Raw genomic sequence first — 13,776 nt, forward strand, 5'->3', positions numbered from 1 at the left:
GTGACCACCTGCTTGCACAGGGAGCGTGCTGGGGACTATTTTCAGGCGCTGCGTAATATCATTGCGCCTGCTGCACCCGGAATGAGAGTATAGTTCCTAGCCATATCGGCCTAGAAAATCGCAACTTTTAATTTTCAGTCGGTCTTAGTACACGATATAACTACAGAATTGTCAAGTTTTAAATAGGAAAAATATCGAAACTCTTTGGTCATTTTTGAGCGAGATGCTAATGGTCTAATCAGATTCAATGATCTATGCTAAGCTGCAGCTAAAAGTGCTACCGCCAGACCCGGAGATCGGCTGAATGGATTCGAAAACGGTAAAACTCAACTGTTTATCTCTAGGGGAGTTGGAAAATGAGCCTATTTTCAAAAATAGTGGCGTGTTCCTTTAAGGCCTTAATTTGTGGAAGGACGATGAAGGCAACTTTTTAAGACCTGCAGAAACCCTGAACTGGATGCATGAAGGTCCTAGTTAAAACTAGAACATATAAAATAGACTTTCTAGGTGGTATAAAAGGAGTCAGATTTGTTCACCTGAGAAAAGGAAGACTTTCCTTTAGGGTCGCTGTTCCATTACGCGTAGTCTCCGTAAAATTTGGTGAACTTACAGTCTGATCTGAGAATGTATCCTGAGATTTTGTAGGACTAATGGGCTCCATAGAGGGACAAAGCCAGAGTCGAAGGGGCGGCTCAGTGCCATCTTTCCCAGGTCCAGTAGAGGAAACGATCTGTTGGGAAACATTGCCCACTTTTACAGCCGGAGAGTGAATGAAATTCCGTGTCACAGATGTGTCAATACTGAGCGGTGAGACCCTCGTGAGACGCGGAGGGCTGTGAAACTTAGCGTTGGGGATCTTGGAGATGCTGCTGTCCCCTGTAGGTGAGATTGGGATGAGTCGGGGTCTTTGGGATGTCGACGTCGGGTTGTGAATGATGCTCTGGGGTGTTCGGGGTAAAACCTCAGGCGTGCGGGTTGGATCTGGGACGGGAATGGCAGTAGCTGATGTGAGACTTGAACGTGTTCTTTCCAGTATAGTACGAACAGTCTACATATGCCAAACAACCACATAGAAAAGAAGAGAATGTTTTAAAAATATTGTAATAGTATCATATATGTAATCATATATAGTTAAATTAAATAAAAAATAAAAAAATCTGGAAATTTTACTCCTGGTTATTTAGAAAAGTTGCAGTCTTAGCAATCTCAACTAATTAAAGCATTTAAACAAAAATTTTAATTTTATATTAAATGATAAAATTCACAAAAAAATCCTATAAACAGAAAGACTTATTTACATATAACAATTGAGCAGCAAATCAAAGCATGTAAGAATGAATTCTGAAGCATCAAGACTGGAGTAATGCAGAAAAAAAATTCAGCTTTGCATCTAAGGAAATAATTACAACTGAAAATATTTCACAATATTATTGTTTTTATCTGTATTTTTGATCAAATAAATGCAGCCTTGGTGAGTATGAGAGTCTTCTTTAAGAATCATTAAAAATATATATTTTTCATTCCAAACTTCTGACCCATTGTGCATACATAATATTCTCTCTAACAATGCAAACAAAACCCAAATCAAGACAGATAGCTACACAAACCTTAGTTTTAGGATGATCTGCATGCAATCCTTTCTTGAAATCTAAACGAGTAAGTCCATGTCTAGCATTTCTGGCAATCGGAGGCCGACCTCTGCGTCGTTTTACTTTAGGACTGTGAGGATATGAAAAGTACGAAAGTCAGTTTATCAACTTGAACATAATCAACAGGTCTAAGGCTGATGTTACAAGGGGCAACTTTGGGCAATGTTGCTGTCAACGGGCAACCAGGTGAGACACAGGGCCCACAACCAATCTAACGTATCCAGATAGAAATTTGTCACCCATTGTCAATGGGAAAGTGCCCAAGCAACATTGTTCAAAAAAAAAAGTTGCATGGGAAAATTGCTCAAAAACTTGCCCTGTGTGTCATCAGCCTAAGGACAGTTATTATCAAATTAATTTAAATGTTCATTAAAAAGAGACTTAAAATTGGGTTCAAAAGTATGAGACCACTTGTAAATCTGCTTCTATTTAGCACTTTTTTAGTTTAATAAAACATTTAATTGTAAATATTCAACGTAACAGTTTGAGTGAAAAATTCAACAAAACATGGAATGTATTTCTGAATGTCTTCATATTTGGATTGTCTTCTTTTGGATTAACGAAAAAGCACTCCTGAAAGTTACATGAATAAAACTTGATAATCATATTCTATAGCATGATTTGAGAAGCTTCAAATGGAAGCAAGAAAATCGTATCTGTACAACTCTTTACAAATGAATTTTTAATATTTATTATTTATATATTAAATAATTTAAACATGTTTTTTTAATAGTATTTTACTAAATAATGTATTTTATTTTTAATTTATTAAAAATAATTATTAAACACAGAAGCTCAAATATGTGATCTGCTGGGTTTACCGTATTTGGTGTGAAATGAATCACGTTGTGTGAACTTTACACACTACTATATTGTGACATAATATTGTTATGCCTCTAACACAAACTAGAATATATCCCACTAAATGCAAACAAAAATCAGGTATAAGCACATACACGTCATTATTGGTTTTTCTGGTGATCCATTCACTGCTCTTGACACCTTCACCACCATCATCTTCATCCTCCTCCATTGGCTTCAGCCAATCAGGTGCCGACTCAACCATCACCTTTCCAGGCGCACTGTTCTCCACTGCATTATCCTCAATGACAGTAACAACATCTGATCCAACCGGCACAGTCTCTTCCGGTTTCATCGTCTCCGGTTCAGCTGACGCCCTGTTCAGCTCATCCGTCATGTCTGATCCCGTTCTGTGGATTCTCCTGTATTACTAGTGAGACCAATGGTTTTGAGTCATGCCAGGAGGAGTCTGGACATTGAACCGCTGGCTCACATTTTTAAATAAAAAAAATGACTTTGCTGTCCATAGAAGTTGGAAGTAGAAATTTCATCTCAAAACGTTACGAAGAGCTTGGGTTGCATAAAATGTCAATGTTTCAAAATGTTTCAACCATGTCTTTAGTGGTTATAAATTATTATATCATACCTGTAATGAGAATGCAGATATTAGAGGGAAGAACTAAATTAAACACCAAATTATAGATGCAATAAGATTTTTATTATTCCAGCAGAGTCTGTGGTCATTTTTCTGGTTAATGTATTTCTAAACAGAAAAAGCAAAGTTGGCACACCACAGCTCCAAAAGTAGAAAAATATTCATGTTCTCACCACAGGTGACGTTTCGAGCCTACAAGCTCTTCATCAGAGGCTCGAAACGTCACCTGTGGTGAGAACATACATAAATATGTTTCTACTTTTGGAGCGGTATGCAATAAGATTTTTATTATTCCAGCAGAGTCTGTGGTCATTTTTCTGGTTAATGTATTTCTAAACAGAAAAAGCAAAGCTGGCACACCACAGCTCCAAAAGTAGAAAAATATTAATGTTCTCACCACAGGTGACGTTTCGAGCCTACAAGCTCTTCATCAGAGGCTCGAAACGTCACCTGTGGTGAGAACATACATAAATATGTTTCTACTTTTGGAGCGGTGATGTGCCAACTTTGCTTTATCTGTTTGACATTGTTTGTAGTTGAGCACCCACATTGAGCATTTGGCCTGCTGGATGTGCGCACTTTGATTGTAATCTTAATGTATTTCTAAAGACATACTGAATTTCTATCAACACAATTTGTATTGAGATGAATTGCAAACCAATCACACACACATATATCATCACTAATGATTTAAGAATTTGCCAGAGAGAATTTTACATGTTCACGTACTTGTATCACAATCTGCATACCACTATTTTAATAAAACATTTAAGCAACAGCTTCTAAGAAAGTCTTTGCCAATGCAACGTAACCAATGTTTAAAAAAAACTCTATTAAATTAGGCTACTGCAAAGACTCAAGCTAGCAGAAACACGTTAGACTAGCATGAAGGAGAATATTTATAGAACGGGGCTGAAACGAGCGGTTGCCATGGTGACAGAATTGCAGCGAGCCCAGCAGCGACGGCAGGGAGGTCGATACAAATGGGCTGACAACATTCGATATCTGCAATGCAGCGCAATTACTATGGCAAAGAAATGCGCTACAGTGCAGCAAGCATCCAGCGCTTGTTAAAGTTTGTTTAATGGAAAATACTTGATTTCCTGAAACCCTACTTATATGTAATTAAAACAAAGCAGACCAACTGTTTAAGACAACTTCTGTTTAAGAAAACTGCTGAAAGGTTGACCAAGGTAATAAGCACTTTGACAATTAGAAGAACAATACAAACCCAACAAAACAGATGTAATCAACATCTCAGCATTAATAAAATCCCGCTGTGGGTTCCAGCTCAAATCTGGGTCACAGGGTGATTTGTATATTGTAAAAATGATGATTTCAGTAAGATGACCTCTTGATAAGGTAAGCAAGTCAGTAAGGAACTCACTGAATCGGTTCAGTAACATTAAAATCTCAAATGCTGAACTAGCAATTTTCAGTCATCTCTCATTTAGCCAAAAAGTAACAAATACAGCAGCTCATTATCAACACAATCTTAGTTTCTTCCTCATTTTAACTACCAAGAAGAAAATATACTGAACTAGCAATTTTCAGTCATCTCTAATATAACCAAAATTAACAAATGCTGCGGCTCATTGTCAAGCCAACTTTAGTTTCTTCATCTTTTCTAACTACTAAGAATAAAGTATACTAAACTAGTAATTTTCTGTCATCTCTCACACATAGCCAAAAGGTAACAAATACAGTAGTATAAAATGTATGATAATTTTCCAAAGAAAATATGCAACCTTGGTGGAACAGATTTTTCCAAGTTTCCAAATATGTTTCGTTAGTAATGATCAAACTGTAAACTCTTATGGATAAGCTCATTCAAAGTAGTCACAATTAATGTCTGTAAACAGCACATATTTCTACAGATATTGCTGCAAAATATAGGTTTGACTTAGCTGCTATACAAACACAGAAATGTGTACCACAATAAACCTAAAAAAGCAAGCACATTTATTTAATCAATCTATTCTCAAATCAGTAGAAACTTGTCTTAATTACACTCAAGAGGACATACTTAAACACTTAAATGTTTAAAAGGATTATAAAAAAATTCCCAAAAAACGTAGTTTAAACAATATGTTGAACCGTTTTCCTTTTGATGTGATCATAGACTGTATAAAAATGTGATGCAACAGAAGCAAACACTTTCTCGTTTGCATTTTGATTATGCAATCAACAGATCAGTGTTTTTTAATTTTGGAATATTGTGTTGTTGCAGTAAGCATTTTAGTATGCCCCAAGAACAGTGACGTTTCATACACATAAGAAGGTAACATATTCTGCATTATAATTCATATTTAGATGTCGAATGTGTTAAAAGTTGACGATGCTGTGTTATTATTATTATTATGCATATATGTTTGCAATGTAATCGGCGTCGGTGAAGCTTTGATTTATGTTACATATTTTTTTTAATTACGTGACACTAATTGCAAGTTGATTTGTTTGGACTCGTGGTCTTAGTAGCGATAGAACAATTTGTTTTGGAATATTGTGTTGTTGCAATAAGCATTTTAGTATGCCCCAAGAACAGTGACGTTTCATACACATAAGAAGGTAACATATTCTGCATTATAATTAATATTTAGATGTCGAATGTGTTAAAAGTTGACGATGCTGTGTTATTATTATTATTATGCATATATGTTTGCAATGTAATCGGCGTCGGTGAAGCTTTGATTTATGTTACATATTTTTTTTAATTACGTGACACTAATTGCAAGTTGATTTGTTTGGACTCGTGGTCTTAGTAGCGATAGAACAATTTGCTGAAACGGAACTAAAATAGCGCGATGCACTTTTTTAGTGCAAATAAACTTAAATCTTAATGTTATTAAATTGTCTGTGCAATTCCTAACATTTCTGTCTTGCGATAACGTGATAAAAATGAACGGTGAGCAAAACAATCAGATCGTAATAAATCGACGAGTTTCGCCAGCCTCCATTACAGATCGCTGGAGTGAGGAAGGCTGTCCCGACACGCGATCAAAAACACGTCCGATAGAACGAGACATTTATCGACGGTACTAATCAAACCTCGCGCGCTTTGCAAGCGTATTCCACTGGCAACGTCCCTTATTAATTGTGACAGATTTTAAAGACACGATAAGTTTATTTTGCACGACTCCAAAACGTCCATTTCGCTGTACTGAATGAGCTCGAGCAGCCCCCCCTTCACTGTTGACCCTCCCCTTCCACACTCCCCATTGCTTTCAGCGATGCAGCCTCGCAAAATGACTTTCCGAACGCTTTCTGCTGCACGGAACCACGCCGATCTTTCGATTCTTTTACTACAGCGACATCTCGAAATTATGACGCTATCTGCGTTCTATAAGCACGCGTTTTTGCCATGCACAAAAACAAACAGTGCGCCGAAGACCTGCAGTATTTAGACATTCTTACCTCATCGCGTCTCGCGCAGTCGATCGAGCCGTTCGTCTGCGCCTCGTTCTCTCCGATCAGCGATACTTTCGGAGATCTACTGCGCATGCGCTTACACAAGCATCGTATGAAGCCGATCCTGACTGAGGTTTCGAACAATTAAATTTAGCGGTAGAACAGTCGGTCAGCGTTCAGAGTCCTTGCAGTAATACTCCTTTAACAATAAAGCTAGAATAACATAACTGCAGGTCCTCGGAGTTTGTTGGTTGGTCTTTTTGATAAGCGTGTACGAATATAAATAATGTAACGTTAATATGAAAATCGCCGACTCGCGCATCGCTCCGGTGCATTTATAACGTTTTCTCAATATGACGTACCATCACCCTTTATCCAAGATTAATAACACCAGATTTCGTTCTGAGCATATCTGAGTTATTAGTTTTCGGAAATACTTTAATATTTGGCGCTTAAAAAGAATGTGCTGTACAAAATGTTTTTTTTTTTTAAGAATTAGGTGTGATTTAACGTTTAACTTTTCGAATTTAAACGGCAAAAATTATCAGGGTCAAATAAACAAATCTTTGCCACATTAAATCTGAAGGGCCTTTGCTTTACCCACAAATAGGCTGTATTAAGTGAGATATATCTAATATTATTAAACATTTCGCGGTTCTACAGAAAGTGGCCCTTTAACATTTACATTGGTAATCGCCATCCTAATTCTTAATCATTTATGAACCTAAATAAAGTAATAAACTTACCGTCAAATGTCTTACTTCAGAATCGCGCCATTCCAGTCAGGTCTGACGCTCATCAGTGATCAGAGCAAAAGCATGAAATTTTGACATTTCACATGGACCAGTTATAATTAAGTAATACTAAATTTAAAATATATATATATATATATATAAAAATAAAGTACTGTTAATTGTATCAGTCTAAACTTTGGTCAGACTTTTCATTGTAAGAAGTCTAAATTTTTTTAATAATTTGGCCAAATTTGGACTATAGAAAACCCCAACAAACCCTTAATAATGATACCTTTGTGTAGAGGCACAAGAAATGCCATCTAAAGACAAATAACACATTTCACCAGCAAGAAAAATATTTCAAGCTTTTTCCCGTTTACCTTTTTAATGCTCAATACATGGTTATGATATTATTTAAAAATCTAAAAAAAATGTAAGCACAACAATTCAGTGTTGTTACAGCACCATTCAGAGAGTGAAGCCAAGGGTTACATGAATGCATGTACAATACAGAAACATAATGAGTGTCGTACATGAAATACAGTTTCAACAAACAACTACTAAGACACTGACTCTTCACAAACGTGAGGCGACTTCAGCAGCAATGGTTCGTCTTCTCTGTAAGATCAAAGACAAAACCTCAGACTGCCAGGAGAGTTGCTTCATGGATAAAAGATGAAAAGATGATAAAAGGGAATGACAGTGACCTTATCTGTCCTTGCTAGTTCTCAGGTCTGTGGTAATTGGGTCGTGTTGGATTGTCTGGTGCAGCATGAGGGCCATGAGACCTGCACGATTTGTCATGGCTGTTTTTAGATTGCGCTCCTGCTCAAACAATTCATCCAACTTGTACCACTAGGGGAAGAGAAGAGATAATGGGAATGAGTGAATAAATTAAAGATTAACTGTAAGACTGATGAAGGATAATGCAATCTTGTCTTGAAATGGCTTTGAGTTTATAATTACACAACTATTTTTTTTTTGGACCCAAATAAATGATTCCTTAGCACATGCACTGACCACTCTGACTCGTTCCAGGTCCACTTCGGCCCTGCGGAGTTTCTCCCAGCAGTAGTGTTTGTTACACTTGCGTTTGGACACCCTGCAGTATTCTCCAGTGGGTTCAAATACATCACGAACCAATGGACACCCACAGACCTCATCCGCAGGGATCTGCATGCATTGCGTTCACAATTATGAATAATGTCCTTAATATCTATGCAGATTGGGTGTTTATGTATCAAATGCATGTGGTAAAGTACCTTTGGGTCTCTGGAGTGTTCTGGACAGAGAACCTGCAGTCTCTTACAGTAGGTTTTGCTTTGTGGATTGTAAACATCACAGAAGAGCCGTGTAGCACTATATACCAGGAGAAAAAGAGCAGAAATATTATGAGACTTTTGTGCAAAACATTATCTACTATTTTCAAAAGGCACTAACGGTGCACATAGTGATTTCCTTCATTTTACATATAAAGAAAGTAATAGGACTCTTGAGAAATAAACAAGTATGCTAACATTAGATGAGAACTCCAGGCATATAGTCAATAAATATTCTGAAAGATTAATTTTACATATCAAATTGATCAAAAATGACAGTAAAGACATTTATAATGTTACAAAAGATTTCTATTTCAAATTATTGCTGTCCTTTCGAACTTTCTACTCATCAAAGAATTCTGAAAATTGTATAGTAGTTTTCCACATTGATGATAATAAGAAATGTCTCAGCAAATCAGCTCATTACAATGACTTCTGAAGGATCATGTGACACTAAAGACTGAAGTAATGATGCTGAAAATTCAGCCTAAAATCACAGAAATAAATTATGTTGTAAAATATATTACAATAGAAAACAGCTATTTTAAGTTATTTTTTAATTTCACAATATTATTATTTATTTATTTTTTACTGTATTTTGATCAAATAAATGCAGCCTTGGGGAGTATAAGGGTGCTTTCACACCTGCCTCATTTAGTTTGGTTGAATCGCACGAGTTCGTTGTCCCTCTTGGTGCAGTTCGTTTGGGCAGGTGTGAATGCAGCAATCGCACTAGGGTGTGATTATATATACTATACTATATACTTACCCCTCTATGCGAGTGGGGTACATGGAGCCAAATGATGTCTGACTCTCATACTGGTTAAAAGGAAATGACGAAACATGAACATCACATTATTTTAAAAACACAACACTAAACCATGTGTCCAATGTTTAAAGGTCTATGCATCCCGATTAGTAAAAACAGACACCTCAAATACAACACACCTTTGCATAGCACCTTTCCATGTGACGCAGCGCCACCTTGGGGTTAACTGGGTGACTGCAGGACACACAGAAGATTTGCAAATCTGTGTCATCATCGCCCTCATTGACCTTCGGGGAAAAGAAACGCAATGTTCAGGGCACTGTTATGTGGTCTGAAGGATCATGTGACACTAAAGACTGGAGTAAGGATGCTGAAAATTCAGCTTTGCATCACAGGAATAAATTACTTTTTATTTAATTACATTGTATTCATTTAAAATATAAGAATAATCAATTCTATTGTAATGTATTTGCATTGTTTTCAATTTCATTGTTTGAAACCAGCACACTGACTATGTTTATGGGGGCCCTCACCTCTTCATCGTGCTGCACGACTTGCTGTTTGGCTTTAGCAATGATGCCTTCCAGCTCATGGAACCGTTTCTCCATTTCAGTGAGTCGCATGCGAGCTGACTGCTGCTCACGGCGAATTCGCTCTAGAAGCTTCTTGCCCTGTTCTTCAGCGATGCACGGGCTCTGCTGCCACTGCTGGATACGCTGTGGCAGGATCTCATAGATTCGACTGGCAAGACAAGACGACAGAAATTTTCAGGGTCTGTCTAATCTCCTACATACAACTCTCTACAACTGTAAAGCATTTCCAGGTTTACTTGGCAGCGAGCTTCATGCCGCAGTCATCAGAGCAGTATTTGGAGCTGGCGCGTGCAGCTTCGACACATCCGGGTCCGAGACACTGTCTGGCTCCTCCGCTTTCCCGAACCTCTGCCCGCTCGCAGTGTCTCACCCGGTCGCGGTGCTTCTGTTTGGGTTTGTGCTTCCGAGGCTTATTCTCCTCTTTCTTATGAATGAAAACAAAGTCCCAATTTAGTTTCCATTTTAAGCACAACAATTTACTTCAAGCCAAAACACATGCCTTCTGTTCAAATAGCAATATTAAAGGGGTCATATGATGCGATTTCAAGTTTTCCTTTCTCTTTGGAGTGTTACAAGCTGATTGTGCATAGATAAGATCCCTGAAGTTGCAAAGACTAAAGTCTCAAAACCAAAGAGATATTCTTTATCAAAGTTAAGACTCTGCCACGCCCCCCTAAAACGGCTACATATTCTGTTACACCAAATACACAAAATAATGATCTTTAAAAAAGCATCATATGACCCCTTTAAACACTTTCTGGACTGAAGTAACTTAGGTTTACTTGATCATCCATACATCTTTTTTTTTTTTTTGTTAAAATGTATCAAATATGAACCATCCGGCTTTTAGGGAAGGTTTATTTGTACGTCTCTCAATCGTCATTTGATTGCACTGTATTACGTTTTGCCCCCACAGAGCTTTGATAATTAAACTAAGATTTTAAATATCATCTTACCAAGACATATTTTTGGGTGATACAGCGTGACAACTGATATTTATACTATGCTATACTGTAAATGTCTGACTGGTTTTCATTATAATGTTTATTGTATACAAGCTTTCACAATTTCTTCTTACTTTTTGGCCATATGAATATCAGCAACTGCACCAAATATTTTTGCTGCATATATTCTGCATATTTTTACTCAGTTGGGCCTCTGAATAAAATTGAGCTCTGTATTCTCGTCTAGCCTACCATACGATCCATAAAAACCTGATGCATCAAAAAACACAAATGCATAATGTAAAATGTATATTTTAACATTTTTTTTAAAATATTTTGTCTACAGGTTCAATAAAAGTTCAAGCATTTTATGCACATATTTTTAAGTCTTTACCTTTTTTTCAGATCGCTTTTCTCTTCTTTTCACGTTCTTGACTTTAACAGCTCTCTTTCTCATAGATGAATCGGCGTATGAACCATCATCATCATCATCACTGTTCCAACCCTGGTTAAAAATAAAAACAAACAAAAAGTTCAGGCACAACCATTTCTGCCAAAATAGGTATCTTCAATCGCATCCTACAAACATTATGGAATAATTTACTTACTGCACATGCATTAACCTAAAAAAACATTTTGCATGACCTGATCTAAGGAAGCTACATTTAGATGTTTTACTGGGGATTTGATAATTTGTGCAAACAGTAGATTTTTATTGTTTCCCATTCAAGAACATAGGAGCTGTTCTTGCATTGCTGGAAATATGTCTCCAGAAGTTTAACCAAGATATCCAAGTGGGCTAACTTGGTAAAAAGGTATTTTGTGTTTTTCTGAAGTGTGCTGTGAGAGTGAGGAGAAGCAGGTACCGTGCTGTGTTCTCCATACTTTCCGGCACAGTACTGCTGATACAGCTCCAGCTCATTCTCACTGTAGTCTTCAGACAGCGGGCCATCTTGATAATCTCTGCCCTTAGACATGGAGCACTCCTCATCCTTCACTCGCAACATTTTCTGAAAAAAAAAGGATTCATAATGATTAAATTAGTACTGGAAACTTAAAGGTTGTATGTTCCATAAGGGTTAAAGTTTTAGTCATTTTATTGTGTGTCTTTGTCATTTTTGAAATATATATCTAAATAGTTATTAATTTTTATTTCAATTTTAGTTATTTTAGTACATCAAGTTAAACTAAATGAAAATGAGAAATGTTTTACTTGGCAACTAGCTGGAATAAAAGAAGTTTAAGTTTTTGTAATGCTTTATTTTATTTCAGTTATTATTTTATTTCAAGTAGCAAAAATGCTTTTTTGGTTTTAGTTTTAGTAACCCAGACTCACTCCAGACTAATATTCTCTGTAATAAGTGTACTGAAATTGCTATGGATAAAAGTGTCTGCTAAATGAAAATGACTAACAACAATCAATAAAAACACATTAAAACTTACAGAACCATTTGGCAATAATTGCTGAGATGCATCATATCGTACACAGAGTCAATAAACATGATTACACCTTAAAATACACCATAAAGGCATATGATAAAAAAGACAAAACCACTGGTAATATGACTGGGATGTTGTCTCTTTTACAAAAGTGAAACTCACCCTAGCGCGCACTTCACACTGTCTCAGCCGACACTTCTGCCTGATCTTATTCGGGCCGCCGAACTTCTTCATGTCTTTACAGAAGTCACACAGTCCACAGTCCTCGGTGCGCATGCAGGGTTCACATTCTCCACACATGCGAGCTGAGCGCTTAATCTGAGGACAAATCCCAAATATTCCCCATAGCCAGTCCTCAGTCACGGTCTTCACAAAAGTCATTGTACGAGAGCAGCTTTATCAATCAGAATTTCTCACCCGTGACCCAAGCTGTCCATCCGACTTCCATTCGAAATCCGGTGTGTCTTGCTGGTTATCGGTCCCGTCTGCCTCCGCTTCTTTCTCTCTGCTTTTCTTGGGGCGGAATTTAATCTCTAAGGACTCATTTTTACCTAGATTGCAGGATGTACATACTCAGGGCTGGTTTTGATGCTATATTGTCATATAGTTTTTTAAAAATGATTTAAAAAAATAATATAATAAAATATTAATAATTAAAAATAAAATCAAATAAATAAATATATTTAGTATTTTTAAAACAAAACCAATAAAAACAATTATATAAAATAAAATGAATAATTCAAATTTCCTTACTTCGACACTTTTCACAGTACCAAACACGGATGGTTTTGGCAATCTTCTCTGATATTTTAATGCAGTCTCCATGAAACCAATCATTGCAGTTGTCACAACCACTGTGTGTACATGAAAATAATTTGAAACATGCAATTGAAAATATTTAGTTTTACAAAGAAACAGCATCTTTAAAAACTGCATGCAAACATTTGAAGAGAAACACATCTTACATCATAAAGCAGTTGATGTCTGGTTTGCGACAAACGCAATAAACACGTGCATTGCTCCGGTTCAGACTCATCTCCGGTCCAGGAGGTTGCTCCAAATCTGACACTTCACTGTCCTATAACATAAGAGAAGAAACTGAATGTGTATTTAATTTGACATTATCTGTATGTTCTGAAGCTACTTCAATCCAGACATTTACATATCAACAACTTTCCTGTTATACAGTCTACCTGTGCACTTTATATTTTGCAGAATATCAATGTATATACGGTATAAACAGTTTATTATGCTGCTATATGCTACATTTTATGTATTCTCTGATACTTTGTGATGCCAAACCTTCATTTGAACGATGGCACATTTGTGTAACAGCTATTCTGAGCTGTCATGTCCATCTGTATTACATTCTCATTCTCTCTCTCTCTCTCTCTAACTTATAATATATATATATATATATATATATATATTTTTTTTTTTTTTTTTTTTATAAAAAAAAACAAA

The 13,776-nt window shown here is 36.5% G+C and overlaps 2 protein-coding genes across 6 annotated transcripts in view; both read right to left on the bottom strand.

Moving 5' to 3' along the window:
- The window catches only part of LOC107743107 (uncharacterized), a 23,474-nt gene extending 16,884 nt beyond the window's left edge, over positions 1-6,590 (bottom strand). For 2 of the 5 annotated variants that reach the window (XM_016556226.1, XM_016556225.1), the window contains exons 1-4: positions 6,520-6,590; positions 2,606-3,096; positions 1,608-1,719; positions 537-1,048 (exon numbers count right to left, since the gene is read on the bottom strand). In XM_016556226.1, the coding sequence (XP_016411712.1) occupies positions 537-1,048; positions 1,608-1,719; positions 2,606-2,847 (866 nt within the window). In that variant the 5' untranslated portion in view covers positions 2,848-3,096; positions 6,520-6,590. Of the gene's footprint in view, positions 1-536; positions 1,049-1,607; positions 1,720-2,605; positions 3,197-6,519 lie in introns of those variants that run through there. The other 3 variants (XM_016556223.1, XM_016556224.1, XM_016556222.1) reach the window with 3 other exon arrangements.
- Positions 6,591-7,623: 1,033 nt separating this feature from the next.
- The window catches only part of LOC107743112 (CXXC-type zinc finger protein 1-like), a 6,547-nt gene continuing 394 nt past the window's right edge, over positions 7,624-13,776 (bottom strand). The window contains exons 2-15 of the mRNA XM_016556234.1: positions 13,278-13,390; positions 13,066-13,166; positions 12,730-12,863; positions 12,475-12,630; positions 11,739-11,882; positions 11,267-11,377; positions 10,165-10,352; positions 9,869-10,076; positions 9,515-9,622; positions 9,336-9,385; positions 8,510-8,606; positions 8,268-8,420; positions 7,955-8,102; positions 7,624-7,865 (exon numbers count right to left, since the gene is read on the bottom strand). Coding sequence (XP_016411720.1) covers positions 7,956-8,102; positions 8,268-8,420; positions 8,510-8,606; positions 9,336-9,385; positions 9,515-9,622; positions 9,869-10,076; positions 10,165-10,352; positions 11,267-11,377; positions 11,739-11,882; positions 12,475-12,630; positions 12,730-12,863; positions 13,066-13,166; positions 13,278-13,390 — 1,710 coding nt within the window. The 3' untranslated portion in view covers positions 7,624-7,865; position 7,955. The remainder of the gene's footprint in view (positions 7,866-7,954; positions 8,103-8,267; positions 8,421-8,509; positions 8,607-9,335; positions 9,386-9,514; positions 9,623-9,868; positions 10,077-10,164; positions 10,353-11,266; positions 11,378-11,738; positions 11,883-12,474; positions 12,631-12,729; positions 12,864-13,065; positions 13,167-13,277; positions 13,391-13,776) is intronic.

This window comes from Sinocyclocheilus rhinocerous, unplaced genomic scaffold (genome assembly GCF_001515625.1).
Source record: "Sinocyclocheilus rhinocerous isolate Xijiao unplaced genomic scaffold, SAMN03320098_v1.1 scaffold797, whole genome shotgun sequence".
NCBI classification, from domain to species: domain Eukaryota; kingdom Metazoa; phylum Chordata; class Actinopteri; order Cypriniformes; family Cyprinidae; genus Sinocyclocheilus; species Sinocyclocheilus rhinocerous.